General features: G+C 36.5%; 1 protein-coding gene across 8 annotated transcripts in view; it reads right to left on the bottom strand.

Moving 5' to 3' along the window:
- The window catches only part of NPAS3 (neuronal PAS domain protein 3), a 599,417-nt gene that overhangs the window by 44,555 nt on the left and 539,365 nt on the right, over positions 1–15,497 (bottom strand). For all 8 annotated transcript variants that reach the window (XM_069017784.1, XM_069017790.1, XM_069017786.1 and 5 more), the window contains one exon: positions 8,860–8,978. In XM_069017784.1, coding sequence (XP_068873885.1) covers positions 8,860–8,978 — 119 coding nt within the window. The remainder of the gene's footprint in view (positions 1–8,859; positions 8,979–15,497) is intronic.

The following is a 15,497-nucleotide window of genomic DNA, read 5'->3' as shown; positions in this document are numbered from 1 at the left end:
ATCTGCATCAGTAAATGGAGTATTTTGATTTTCTAATACTTACATTTTGATGAGATATAAATAATGATTCCCTACCAATTTTACATTTACTTATTACATGTATTGCTTCAAAGTAAAGTCTTTAGGGTGGAGACTTATCTTCTAGGGTGGATGTGAAAAAAATATTAATTAAATTGGAAAAAAAAGCTCTCTATATAAGTTGGGGGTTTTTGCAAGGAGCCAAGACATCTGCCAAACAAGGAGGTGGATACTACCAGCCCCTGTCTTCTCCCACAGAAAGGCGGCAGAAATGGCAGCCCCAGGAAGCTCCCCGGGCTAAATCCAAGGGGCAGGAAAATGTGCTTTTCCACTGGTACACTGCTCTGTTTTCTTTCTGAGGAGAATAATTTTGGAGTAGCTCTTCTACAGTCAGTGGTAGGCCAGTTAAGAGCAGAAGTTAATCTTTTTCTGTTTGTTTTGTTTTTATTAAAAAAAACAATTGTTGTTTGCTTGTTTGTTTTTTGTTTTGGTGAAAGTTCTGCTAAACTTCACACTATCTGGTCTGAGTACTTTTTTCTTCAGCATCTCATTTTCTCTATTCAGGGCAACCATCAAAACAAAGGAAGTACCAGCTTGAGAAAATGAAGTGTGATGCACTGGAACACAGAGATGATTTGACAATATTTGTGTGCTAGGAAGAAGGGCTGAGGATGAAGTACAGCATGTAATCACAGTTGGCTCTGATACAAACAGCCATTGTTATCTTTGGCAAGTTACTTGATATCTTGGTATGTTAGCACTTTCCAGACTCTGACGAGTGTTGCAAAAGTACATTCATTAATATAAGTGACTTTATAATCAATAGGAAAAAGCCAATAAAACATAATGCTTTGTTCAGGTAAGAGCTGCACAAAAAGGTGGAAGTTTGCAAAATGTGTAAATCAATGTAAGAGCCTACTGTTTTTTCTCAGTATACTTTTGATAAAAGCTGCTGCAAGTGGTAGAGGTAAAAAAGCTAATAGTGTCTGCATTTGCACATCTAAACCAATCTTTAAATTAAGAAAAGTAGGTGCACCAAAATATCTACTGGCAGCAGTTACAAAATAGTAAATTGAAGAAGAAATGTGGGCAGCAGCATCTCTCCTAAAGAAAATTCTGGCTTTGTGTGTCTTTCTTTGCTCCTATGAAAGGCACGTTCCCAGTCATTAACAGTAAACAGTGGCAAACAACATCGGTGGATAACTTAAGAAAACACTGTGGACTGAAGACCTCTCTTTCCCAGTAGGCATTCCTACCTGGAAGCACAATACTGTTCTCCCAAGGTGTAATAAGAGGTATCTCTTGGTTTCCTCTCTGCTGAGATCTCACTGCTCTCATCCTACTCACTGAGCTCTGCTATTAACACTGCAGCGGGTCTCACACTCCACTGAGTTCACAAGTCTGGATAATTAGTGCTACTTATGAAAATGTATCAAACATTTTCCATGTCTATGACTCAGTAGAACTTGGTTCTTGAAAGAATACCAGATATGATTTGGAACTGCTCTCTGTCCATTTTGAATATTTTATTATGTATCAGAATAAATCTTGTTCTCATTCTCACTGTTATATCCACTGACTTTTAAAAGAGGAGGCTTCAGAATTATACTGCCTAAAAACCAGAATCAAAGGCAATTACTGCTAATTTGGTGATAATATTATCTTTTTATATCCCTTATACTTTGATAATAGAATTTATGAAAATAAAAAATCTCCCAGAAAGCAATCTGTGCTAACTCAATTTTATTTTTTCTTTCCTTCCAGAACCCAGAATTGATTTCCCTTTTACTGAGTTTGGAGCAGGCCACAACTCTGAGGTCATCTGAACATTTAATACAATATTTGGGGAGAAACACATCCTGATACAGGTGTCAGGAATACTGCAGTCATTGTGAGGAATGATCAAAGCTTGAATCTTTCTTGTAAAAAAACCTGCTATTAAAAAGGCCTTTTATATAACACTAATTGATTAATCTCAATAATGAAAAATAACAAATAATGAATGCCTAACAAATACTCATTTTTCCAGACAGTAAAACAGTGTTATAAATCCCATTTAAAAGATGCTGAGCCCTGAAAGTTTTTTTTTTGGAAGGTGGAATTTGTAGCCATTGAACACTTAAAAAAATTGGTTACTGTATTTAGATGCTGAGTGTGGACCAAGCTTTTCCAGACAGCTCTCCTAATAGAATCTCACGGTTCTATATCAAGGCATAAAATGAACCCCAATCTTGATCCAGTTGCAGACCATTATTTCTTGAACCATATCTTTATATCTACAAGTAGATACTTCATAAGATTCAGATTGGCCCATTAGTATTTTGTTCTTTTTCAAGTAATGCTGCATCTTTACTAGCTAAGAGACTTCCTTTTGACAAAAGGTCATCGATTTACATGGGTGAATCCTCGATCAGTTCCTTCTCACTGACAAATTACCTTTAAGTCTTCCCAGTGCTGAAAAGTCTGGGGAATGCATGTGCTGACATTTAGAAAACTCTTCACATAATGCTTCCTGACGTTGGTTTCTTATTCCTTCTTCACTCAATTAAAGAGGTGTGGCAGTAACCATGTGATAAAATACTAAATTCTGCAGTTTTCTTTCTTCCTGCAGAGAAAGGTCAGGACATCTTTCTGGGACAGAGTGAAATATTTGACAGAAAAGATTTCAAGGGGGAAAAATATTAGAAGAGGAGGAAAAAATTTAGGCTAAGCAGTAAAGTGGGATATGTGAATTCCCTCATTTGGAGGAGGGAATGAAATCTGTCTCTAGCAGAGGTCACACCTGAAAAATGTACTAACCATTAGACTCAGGCAAAAACCCCTGCCTTCTCTTTCCTCCTCCATCCTATCCCCCTGAAGTGGAAGGTGGTTTTCTGCAATGATACATTGCATCCTTAAAGTGATTTTGGAATAGGTACCTCTTGTTTCTGAATTCCAGGTGAATCTTTCACTTGGATGAGAAACAATCATTTCACTTTTGGATTGAACCAAGAGAACAGTATCACAAGGTGAGTCCAATGTAATTTTGTCTTTCTGACACAGTTTTTGACTCTCTTGCCTTCTTGGATTAATGAATCTAAATTCTGCCAAAACCTGCACTTCAAGTGCTCAACTAAGATCTGAAAATCTTGCCCAACTCCTCAAGTTCTTCTAATAAATAAATAAATAAATAAATAATTACATGGCAAATAAAGGCAGGAATAGCATGAAAAAGACTCACAGTAGAAATGTGACAGGCATAAAATTTCAACAAAAAAATTAGATTTCCATCTTCAAAATTTTCATTCAAAGAATGCTGACTTTATGATTTTAAGTAGCAAATCTGAGAGTGGAGTCTCAGAGAATGTTTGATTTTCAATGAGTTTGTAGAAAGACACTAATTGAACAAAATAGATGAATTCTCTTCATCTACAAGGACTACAAGACTAATTGGTGAAAACATTTTTCTGGAGTTTTAAGTATTATTTAAAATATTTTGATATGCCTCATACAACTGATGTATGAGGTATAGCTAACCAAACTTTCATCCTCCATTACTGAACTGCAGAAATCAGATGTGCAACAAACCATCCAAATTGCTAAACTAAACTTACCAAACCAATTTTTTTTTTAATATAGCAATTTACTTATTTTTATGCAGTATGTCCACTGGAAGGGACAGCCTGAAGGTTTTCTAGGATGTCCTTAATTCTGCTGATGGGTCTTCAACATGTTTATGTGCCAATTTCATGGGAGATGGAGAGGCAACAGATGTTGGTTATACCAAATTCATAGATTGCCACAGTGACAGTTAAAAGTACAAGGCAATTTCCTAGTGTTTGCTTATTCACCTCTGTAATAGCTTATAATGAGAATGCTATTCCATAAAACAGTAGAGGAGCATGTATGGATATATACTAGCACTTCTGATGAGTTGATGAGCTGGAAACAGCTGACAACTACTGACTCTGATGATGTTTGGTGCTTTGGCTACTTCTTGATCCCATTAGTTCGAGAGAACAGTATCAGGTCATGAAAGTTTGAACAAAGAAAATTCTAGCATAATCTGACAGGGAAGTAAACATGACAAAACAATAATAGGATACTGCAGAGGAGTAGAAAATGTATCACTGGACCTGAACAAAGTAATTTTGAATTAAAATTAGCTTTGACATATGACTGAGTAACTCAGTAGAAAAATTGAAGTTAGGATAACTTTTAAGTGGACAGAACTGTGAACCTCAAAGGGAGGAAAACAAATGGAAAAGGACGTAAAATGAAGATAAAATCAAAATTAAATACCAAATCATCTTTCCCTGGTGAAAAAATAAATATTGAAAAAAAGGAAGATGTGATATGTTTTTAGCGGAGAACAAACAGAAAGTCTCTCCAGCATGTATCTCAGACAACAGCTGCAATGGTAATACATTCTGAATTTTGCAGTGAATGAAATTATAGTTTTTTTCTTTTTATTTGTTTTCTCTGTGTTTTATCAGTTGAATAAATTTTATTTCACTGTTTTTAAAGATTTTAAATTTATTAACTGAAAAATTAATAACTCTCTACTACTATATGTAAACTCTTTTCCTACAAACCTCTGAGCCTAAGAGCATTAAGAATGGGAAATTCTAATTCAAGGAGAGTGCTGGCGAACAATGAATGGGAAAGAGAGAGGAAGGATTAATCATGTAATCACTTTTCCACTTACACTTTTAAGGTAACATAATTCATGGAAAAAGGCCATTACCTCAATTTTTACGTGTAATTCAGAACTAGTTATATCAGTTCAGGAAGGGACTATAAACAGGGCTCATCTCTTGTCAGAATTGTCTAGAACAGGGTTTCTTTGAGGCATACATATGTGCACATTTATCAGTCTGATTTTTGTTTCAACATTTCTTTTGATAGAAAATTAGTTTTTACTTGATCAACCTGAATGATTAATCAATTTCATTCTTGGACTGTTTTCACTTTTATGTGATTTTCCTAAGGCAGGGACCACTCACTCTGAAAATTGACTAAGCACCTTGTGGACCACCTCAATCATTTGCTGTCTACAGGAAACATTCACCAGCAGCCCTCAAAGCAAGGAAAAATGACAATGTGGTTCTGAGCTCAGCAAGAGTCTGGATCAAGACACAACTACTGTACCTAAAAGGGGCCTACAGAAAAGCTGGAGAGGGAGTTTTTTTCACAAAGATGAAAAAGATTTGTCACTGCTGGAGGACTGAATCCACAGGGAGCTGAATACCTTTGACAGAGCTAAAATCTGACTCATAACACAGCTCCTAGCAAACTGCTCCCAATGAATGGTTGTATGCTGATTCAGGGAGGTTACCCCTAATCCCCTTACAAGAGCTCAAGGGAAGGTGTTAGCTAAGAGCCCTTGCATTTTACAGATGGAAAATACAGTGCTCTGTTGTATTCTGAAGGCGTGAGACAGTGGCTCCTTAGTCAGGAGGATTTCCTGCAGGAACTGTGCTGCCCATGGTCCCAGCTGGCACAGGGTTTCTTGAGTAAGTGCTGAAGTACTTCCAGGGACCTCTGATGCAGAATTTACCCAGCTTTTCACATGATCTTTGTTAATATTATGCAATTATTCTTCCCTGTTGACAATTTCTTATAGATATACATCCATAAGGCTCATGGATCTTTCTTAGTTTTCAAAAAATGCATACCTTAATGAATTCAAGAGACCTTAAGTTTGTTCTAGTACTGAACTTTTAGAAATCAATGACTAAGATTCTTAAAAGTGACATTCACTAAAGCAGTTGAGTTTTATTATGCTTGTCTGATACACCAACTGACAAGAATGTTTAAACAAGGCAGTTCTTACAACTCAGTTAAAATGATATTCATTTGATCCAACCCTTCTAAAATGAATGTACTATTTTTCTGGGGCTCACCGTGGCCGTGGATAATGATCCTTCTATAGAACACAGAGTGCCAATAACCATGCTTTTGAAAAACTGTCAGAGTGCAATTCATATTGCTGGACACAGCTGAACTCAACCAAATACTGCCAGTTACAAAATCCTTAAAAACATCAAAAAGCAGAAAAACTGCATATCTATTTTTACACCTGCCTAGGGCTTGTACACTGTTTATGTGATTTTACTCAAGCTGACTTGCCTCATGAAAAATTTTGGAAAAACCCAAATGTTTTATTTACAGGCAGTTTTGTTGACTATCATACCTTTTCTTTTTATCCATTAATTGTGTTCAGGAAAAACTGTCTAAAAAATGATATCTGATCTTTCAAAACTAATTTTGCTGTACTTGTGACATCTCAGTTATGGCTTTAAGCACTTCCATGAGGCATTAGCTGTTCTAAGAGAAATTAAATGGTATTTATATGATAGGTATTACCATGTCTTTTGAGTCAAGGGTCTACCATGAATTTCAAAAATTGTAATGAGTAAAAACCCCACCTTGTGAAGCCAGCCTATATGTCCTGTTCTGATGTTGGACTAACATTAGATTTTCAGGAGTCCAAGAGAGAGAATGACACAGTCACACATATATCTTCCCTTTGTTCCTACCTACATCTGGCAGAAATGTGAGACTACAAAATCCACAGACAAATTCTCTATGTTTATCCATTATTATTGCATCAAAAACATCCAGCAAAGCAAGTTCTCTATCAATCTAACTTTGCCCTAGCCTGGGTGGACCATGCCTAATCATGAGAATTAGTTTAACTTCAATGACCTGAAAAAGCAGTGTGGTGCTGTTCACACTCTGGGTGGAAGAGAGAGACCTGACAGGCTTGAGAGATGGGCCTGTGTGGACCTCTTGAAGTTAAACAAGGACAAGTGCAAGGTCCCTGGGTCAGGGCAATCCCAAGGACAAATACAGGCTGGGCGGAGAATGGATTAAGAGCAGCCCTGAGGAGAAGGACTTTGGGATGCTGGGGGATGAGAGGATGGACATGACCTGACAAGGTGCACTGGCAGCCCAGAGAGCCAACTGTATCCTGGGCTACATACAAAGCAGTGTGGCCAGCAGGGCAAGGGAGGTGAGTCTCCCCCTCTACTCCATTCTGGTGAGATCTCCACCTGAGTGCTGCATCCAGCTCTGGGCTCTCCAACACAGCAAAGGGCATAGACCGGAGTAGGGCCATGAAGATGTTCAGAGGGATGGAATATCTTTCCCATGAGGTTGGCAGAAAGGCTGAAAGAACTGGAGTTGTTCAGCCTGGAGAAGAGAAGGCTTCAGGGTGAATTTATAGCAGTCTTCCTGTACTTAAAGGGGGCCTACAGAAAAGCTGGAGAGGGACTTTTTGCAAGGGCATGTAGTGATAGGACAAGTGGGAATGACCTTAAACTGAAAGACAGTAGGTTTAGATTAGATATGAGGAAGAAATATTTTACTCTGAGGCAGATGAGACACTGGAACAGATTGTCCAGAAAAACAGTGGATATCCTATCCCTGGAATTGTTCAGGGCCAGGTCGATGGGGCTGTGAGCAGCCTGGTCTAGTGGAAGGTGTCGCTGCTCATGCCAGGGAGGTTCGAACTAGATGATCCTTAAGTTCCCTTCCAAACCACATCATTCTGTGACTCCATGATCTGCCAATTCATTCATTCATTCATTCATTCATTCATTCATTCATTCATTCATTCATTCATTCATTCATTCATTCATTCATTCATTCATTCATTCATTCATTCATTCTCCTTCCTCCTAAGACACTTCAGTGTCAGTACACTTCCTGGTCTTGACACCTCCCCAGAGTAGTAAGAATAAACAAGTACTCAGTGCATTCTTTCAAGTGTTGACAATTAAACAGCAGACAGATCAAAACTTGTGGTGCCTTAAGAAACCCACTGCTTTGGACTTAAAACTTCTACTAGCAACTACTTTAATCATCTTGACCCAGAAACCATCCAAGAGAAGGACTCCCAGCCACTTGCTTGCAAAGAAGACATTTCTGCTGGATTTTTACTTCTCCAGTAGCTGCCACAATGCTATATTCTCAGAGAGTATTTTTGAAAATTGAGTTGGGGAATTTTACTTTAAAGCTTCTCTAAATCTTCCTCTAACAACTGAAACAAAAGGGTTGTGAAAGCTTTTAAATGAACATTGACAAGCAACTTCTTTAAATACCCACACATTCTCAGACTTACTTTCTTGCACCACTCTTTTATCTTGTACAAAACTTAATGGATGACATATTTCATTCCACAAGTTGACAATGTTAAAAATGTGCTATTCCTTCTAGTTTTAGTATACTGCAAAGCCAGTGATAGCTACAGGCACTATGAGCGATATATGACTGAAGAAAAATGAGATTACTGCTGATAAGGAACAAGAGACTTTCATATCTTAAAAGAGTCTGAAATCCAGCAAATATGATCCCCAGCAGCAGATGCCCCTCGGACAATGAAAGAAAAATGGTGGAAAAGTACTCATTGTGGCTTGTTGTTTCCTACAGCTGGAATGGCAGCAAAATGAAATAGCATACTGCCTGCATGAAGAAATCCTACCTCTCTGGGAAAAACATAACCCAAAGATGACTAACAGTCTAACAAAATGAGCAGTAATTTTCCACTGTGGGAAAAGTGATGTTATTCTGACTCACCTTCTTTGGTAAAAGATACCTTTACTTTGGAAGTGTTACTCTTTTGAAGGCTATCATGCTGTTATCATCAATGTTTATCATAATAACAATCAATTTAATGGAGACGTAGTACAAAAGCCAAACCTCAGGCTGGAAATATGTATTAATGATTCTTTAACAAAGGAATGAGATATATGCAAATGTGAAATAGGTCCTTTCTCTGTCTATTAAGGTGCTCCTGGAACATGAATGAACATAATTTCAATATGTCAATATTTCATGCTGCAGTGCAACCCTTACCTTGTATCCTGATGATTTGATGTGCACTCCTCGCTTGGTCAGTGTAGATTTCATTCGGATGAAAAAAGAGCGCTCTAGAGTGTTGTCAGTGGTTAGTAAACTGGGGTTTGTAGATTCCACTAGGGAATAGAAAAAATACATACACACATAATTTAGATTTTATACATCCCCTCTAAGCTATTTTTCAGGTGCAATCCTTGAACTCACTAAAAATAAATGACTGATGGATGCTAAGAGTGTTGTAATCAATTTATCTCATTTAGAAAATGTTTATTTAGCAAAAAAAAAATTACAAAAATATACATATACTTAGTATGTCTCATTTTCAGGTTATTTTTCCCATAGAATTTTTAACAGAGATTTGTCTCATTAACTCTTTCTTGCACTATTTAGTTATGACTGGAGTGGGAGGGTATATCACTAGAGTGTATGACACTGTTTTAAAAACTGTTCTTCAGCATTTTGTAAAAGGCAAAGTCTCACTGAGGTAGAAATTCTCTCCTGAAACAGGCTGCAAATTCTACAGATTTTTATTCCCTAGTCTCCACTCCTCAACTGCAACGATACCTAGGGTGAGTCACTGATGGATTTGTGTGCCTTGGTTTCCACATTACTGAGGGGAAATTAGGGCCTTTATTATCAATAAAGCATTAAACAACCTGAAGGCAAAAATTCTCAAGTAAATTACACATATTATTGTCACCATATCATCAATTATTGGTGATTAATTAGTCATTAATGAAATGTCTTTTTAGTCCAGCTGAAGGGATATTACTTGCTCACATCTAACTATAGCTCTCACCTGTGCTTCTCACTCCCTTAACTGCAACCACTTCGAATACTTAATATTCCTAGTATAAGCCATGATAAAATAGCATCAGCACTGAGGTATTCTTTATACAATCTCTAGGATTGTTATTTTTTTGCCCTGATAAACAACTTATCCCCAAAAAACTGTTAATGGGAAAATTCTATAGCAGCTTACAATAAACAAGCACTATTGGAGATAAATGAAATTTCAATTTCAGTGAGGAATTAACGAGAAATAAAAAAAAATTGAAATTATACTTCAATTGTTTAAGAGAACCATACAAACTGCTAATAGAATGTGTTTAAGTATTTAAAATGCATTTGCTATGCAGTCAACAGAAATGTAAAAACTTGTTTGTGAGCTAAGGATTATACTGAATTGTCCTTGATTTAATGTGGTCAACTTGTCTTGTGTTTGTGACATTTCAGTTCTATTGTGATAACTGACAACAGTGTCCCTTTCTTTAGTGTGTCTCTTAAGATTTTTTTGTTTTAGAGAGCAGGAATTCGATGTCATTTTAAATGTACAGCTCTTTATCACTCGAGGGAAAAGCAGAGCCATGTTATATTTAGTACTTTCATTTCTTCTGATTAAATATGAATTACTATGAAATTTTTCTCATCATCTAACACACCATAATACGCCAACAGCTTTTTAATACACTGTATAAGCACAAACTTCTGCTCTAAGAGTTTAATTTGCCCCTCTAATCCAATCACATCAACCTTATTTCTCTTATCAGAGATTCCCATTTTGAATTAAATGAGCTCATTAGTTTTAATCAAAAGCAGAGAGATCAAAACTTAAACGTAAATGCTTTAGATCAGAACTGTCAGTCAGCCGTGCAGTTCTATTTTACTAAAACACAAGATCAGAGACCCTTAGAACCAATTTTTTCTCGTAAGGGATGCCAAGAGCTTGAAGATGCTATATCCTTTTTTTTTCCCTCCCAAGGACAGATTATACATTTAAGGTTAGACTTAATTTAGAGTATTTTTTTTCATCCTGGTGGAAATGGGAAAGTATGCCATTCTGCTGTTGTCTCTTTCACATTTATTGGTGCAGGTCCTTGGAGACCTGAACAAATGTGAAGCCATCACAATCCATGCAACAAGCCTGTCCTCAAAAAATTCAGCTCTGTTCAGCAATATCACATAAGAAATAAAACTCTGAAGGGAAAGATATGTTTCACGGTACAGGACAGTGAAACCCTGAAACAGTAGCCAAAGTCACCCAGATAGCAGCAGTACTGGTAAGATGAGAATCATATTTAATTATTATTTTTATTGTACAGTACAGTGCAGTAGTTAAGGAGTACATTAAGTAACCACAGCATGGTTGCTTCCTGCTGTGTGAAGAAATGCTAAAATCAGCTTAACAAGGGTAGTTGTTGTAGTCCAGCACATTATGCTCTAGCACGGGCAATAAGCACAATATGTCCTCCTGTGTTCTAATGGTAATTACCTAAACTTACAGAAGTAATGTTAATTAAACACACAATATCTTATGCTCAAAAAAAGATCAGGCTGTAATATGTATGTACAATTCCCAAAAAATTGAAATTAAAATTTCTCTTCATACACAGTTAAATGAAAGAAAAGATAATACCTGATATACAGTAAAGTGTACTTGACATTGACATTTTTTGGGCTCATTTAATAATATAAGATTAACATCATTTTGCTCTTATTATACTATGTGCAAACCTATACATCTCTGTAAGTGAATGTTATAAAATGCACAACATTTATCCAACAGACTGGAACAGCGTTTGTCATATAAATATGTATTCTGAAGTGTTTGATTTCCTTTAACAAAAAGTACCTGAGAGTGTATGTGTGAGATGGGATTAGTTACCTAAAAGTCCCAAACAGCTTATGAACAGCATTTTGAATTTCTCTCAAGAAAGAACCATTAGGGCTGTTAGTGCAAATCTGCATTCAGAGTTGCACCCACCCACAGCAGATACTGTGACAATGCTGACAGTGATCATGCATGCAGGATTTTAAAAAAAGGATGTGTATAGAACAGATCCATCGATGTCAGTGATGTTTGCACAGGAATAGATGGAATAGAGTCCATTATGAGTTCTCAGTAGTTGGTTTTAAATGCCTATCACTGAAGCTCTTCAATTTTTTTACAATTATGTCAAGGAGACTTGTAATCTGAGGAATACCTGAATGAAACTCTAGCAATTAATTTTTGATTTTTATTTGTAATCTAAAACCTTTAAAAAAACCCTGAAACAAACAAGTTTGTTTGGTTTGATACTGTAGAAAACTAAAGGTGTCTTTTTACACTGAAAAATAAGGCTTCTGGCTTGATTTTACTGAGTTTAAACCTACTGTTGAGTTATAAACTTCTGAAACTGTGAGTTCAGAATGCTAATTATGTGATAAAAGTCAAGGCTTACTGCATGTGAATGAAAGTATTTTACACTGTCAGGCTTAGAAGTATAAAAAGTAAGTCTGGGTTGTCTTTGCAAAGCAGGTAATTGTGTACTCTGTTGGGAAAGCACTTGCCTTTGTGTGCCCTTAAACATGTTCAACAGATACTACTAAAGGAATAAACTTAGTCTCTTTCCACTCCCAAAGCTGATAATGCAGGATGAGATTTCTAGACACAAGGAATGCATTTTCCATTTCAAAGGGAGCGAAGCTGCAATCCACTATACTCATATGGAAGTGTCACAAATGTTAAAAAGGTTAAGTAAGAACCACAGAAGCAAATGGGAAGATAGTATGAAACAGCAGCCAGTTCACAAAACTACTTTGTTATCTTCTTAACTTACTGAGATTTGCTCAGTTGGTCAGAGCATGGTGCTAATAGTGCCAAGGTTGTGGGTTTGATCCCTGAATGGGCCGTTCACTAAGGAGTTGGACCTGATGATCTTAGTGTGTCCCTTCCAACTCAGAATATTCTGTGATTCTGTGAACTTCTGTGGTTCTAAGCATTTCTTTGTGAACAAACCTTGTACCTCTGATCCTTCACTGGACTTTGCCTTGGGAATTATTTTGGCTCCAGATCCCACAAACTAGTCATTCACAGTTTAACTTCACATGCTGGAAGAATTCTTCTGATTGTTCTGGTGGGACATAAACATGCCCATAGCTATTTGGAGGACTGAGGTCCATGGCTCTAATGCTGCAGGGATCTGCAGAGGTACTGTACACCTGTGTGCAGTCTGACTACTTTAATGCTATAGAGCAAAACAATGTAAACCAATGCAAATAATTGCTCTTGCATAGCAATAGCACAAGTACTGTCCCTATGAGTGACTAGCAAGCATATTCAAATTCAGATAAACAATTTTTCCCCCAGGAAAAAAAGAAGTTCCACATTTGATTTATGTCTCAAATAACAAAAAGCTGCCACAGTAGGCTGAATAATGCTCACCAACTTCTGGGGTTTTCGTCTTGACATGCATTAAAAATAATTGAGAAGACAAAAATGCATTTTTTCATGCCAAACAGAGAAAAGCTAGGCTTCTCACTGATAGGAAGACAGGAAGTTATAGAGTGAAAACCAAACACCAACAAGGAATTTAAGGAAATTGGTGGGAAAAAACCCCTTATGGTTTAAAATAAATGATTTTCTGGATTTTGTAGCATTTTAGGAAGCTTTCACCTGGCTTTCATCTCACTTCCTTGAAAACACATGTCCATGCATCTTTAAAGAGACATTCTCAAACACCAACTATACAGCCAGCTCTTAAAAGAGAAACAAAGTAAGAGAACATACAAAATGGTTAGAAAAAAGGAGCTCTTTTCTTGTTATCTTCTACACTTGCAAACCTCTTCTCACATTTTCTTAAAGTCATATAAACCTTTGTATAGGGAACTGAGAATCATTATGTTCACATGAATAATTAGGCAATATAAATCTATCATTTTCAGCTGGACTAGATGCAGTTTTTAAATGTTCCTGTTTCTTCTGTGCAGTTTATTGTCTGTAACCAGGCATTAAAAGACTAAGAAAATTTAACCTTGAGTACTTAACTGTCTTTAATCAGAAAAGTGACTCTCAAAAAATCACTATTTGCCAAGATCATTCTGGCTCAGTATCTTACAGGTCAAATTTGATCATTTTATAAACGAAAAGATAGATTTTCACAACTACTAGCCCAACAAATAAAATTCAAAAGCTACAAGACAATTTATTTCCAATACATGCAAGTTGCTATACTTAGTAATTGTGCAAATGAATGATTTTAAGTGAAGTGGGTTCAGGCTGATAGCCTGGGCAATTGCCTGGGCAACTCCTGGAAGATAAAATTTGTTCTAGGAAACTGCTGGAGATTCCTGGACTATTTGGATGAACCACCTAGGCCTATTTATGGACACTGGTAGCCTGCCTGAAGATCAAATAAAAAGCATAGAGCTAGCAAATTCTATAGGTGCTCTCTTGGTCTCACCAGTGTGCTCAGCATCTTGCGAAATCAAGGACTATGTGAACTATTTATTTAACACTGTGGCTGGCAGAGGCTCATTCATTCTTCCAAGGCAAAATATTTTTGCTGTAAGTTGTCCCAGTTATAAACAGGAACTTGAATTCCTGAATAACCAGATTTGGATTCGAAATTCACTGTACTTGTAGGTGACTGGGTAAGACTTGTAAAATTTCTGTTTTGCCATTTACTGAAAAGCTGAAGAAGTAAAGAATTGGACTCAGACTTCAGGTGACTTAGTTCCATTCTTTCCTTTACATAGAGGGAATAATGCTGGGATCTGGATAAGGCATCACTCAAAAGGGGAAGATTCAGGGCAGCTCTTTCAAAAGAAATGGAAAGAAGGATAACTTCCTATAAAGAATTTATATCTAGGTAATGTTTTCAGACAAGATAATAAACTGTTCTTTTTTGTCACCCTACCTCCAAGATCAAGACAATTCACTTTTCATGACCTATAAGCCTATTAGAAATTCAAAGGCATATAAACTTTAAATGCTATCAGACTTCTGTTGAAAACTAGATCTTTTAATGTTTCTTTTCATCTCCCCCCCCCCCCCCCCCCTTATCTCTCCAGATTTTCTAGATCCAAGAACTGATGGTATGGCCTGGAATCTCAGTTGCACTTAGGTTGTCTTATGTAAAATCCTTAATTTTTTGCAATTAATTTGACATTGAAGCCTTACATGTATTACATATATTTATTATTACATATTACATATATTTATTTCATTTTTTCCACAATTTTTAAAGAATATGCTATATATATTTACATCTAGAGGTATGATTATTTTTATATTCACTGTAATTACTGGGCTATGGGCCACATGTAATGGTGCACGCTGTTAAACATAGATATTTGAAACTGGGAGAACAAGAGGCTAACTCAGATGTATACAAGTTTTTTTTAATGTGATAAAAGTCTGTGTGTTCAGGCAAAACATGGGCCAGTGAAGCAGCAGTGAATGTAGTTACAACAGCCAAGAAAGTGGGAGAACATGTTTAATATCTGATCTGCTTTATACACTGTGGATTTACAAGAACTTGAATATTATACAGGAATCTGTTTACTTGAACTGTTCAGCCACAACATAGTGTAGTTAATATTTTTAATTTGCAGAGTTAATACAAAATTTTTATTTGTTGAATATTGCCTCCAAAAGAAGTAGTGAAAAAACTAGTGCTTAACTATATAAAGTTTAAAGGGACAAACTATTAGAAAGAACAGTTAAACTGTTAACTATTAAACTACAAACTATTAAGAAGAACAGTTCCTTCATTTAAGGGATGAATTCTGTGACTGAAGGCTTAATTGCCCACACACTGGTCTACAGCTCTCTTGTGAGCTGCCCCACAGTATCTGAGACATGTACAAGAATG

Source organism: Aphelocoma coerulescens, chromosome 5 (genome assembly GCF_041296385.1).
Source record: "Aphelocoma coerulescens isolate FSJ_1873_10779 chromosome 5, UR_Acoe_1.0, whole genome shotgun sequence".
Classification (NCBI taxonomy): Eukaryota; Metazoa; Chordata; class Aves; order Passeriformes; family Corvidae; genus Aphelocoma; species Aphelocoma coerulescens.
This window is presented reverse-complemented; position numbering and strand designations above follow the sequence as displayed.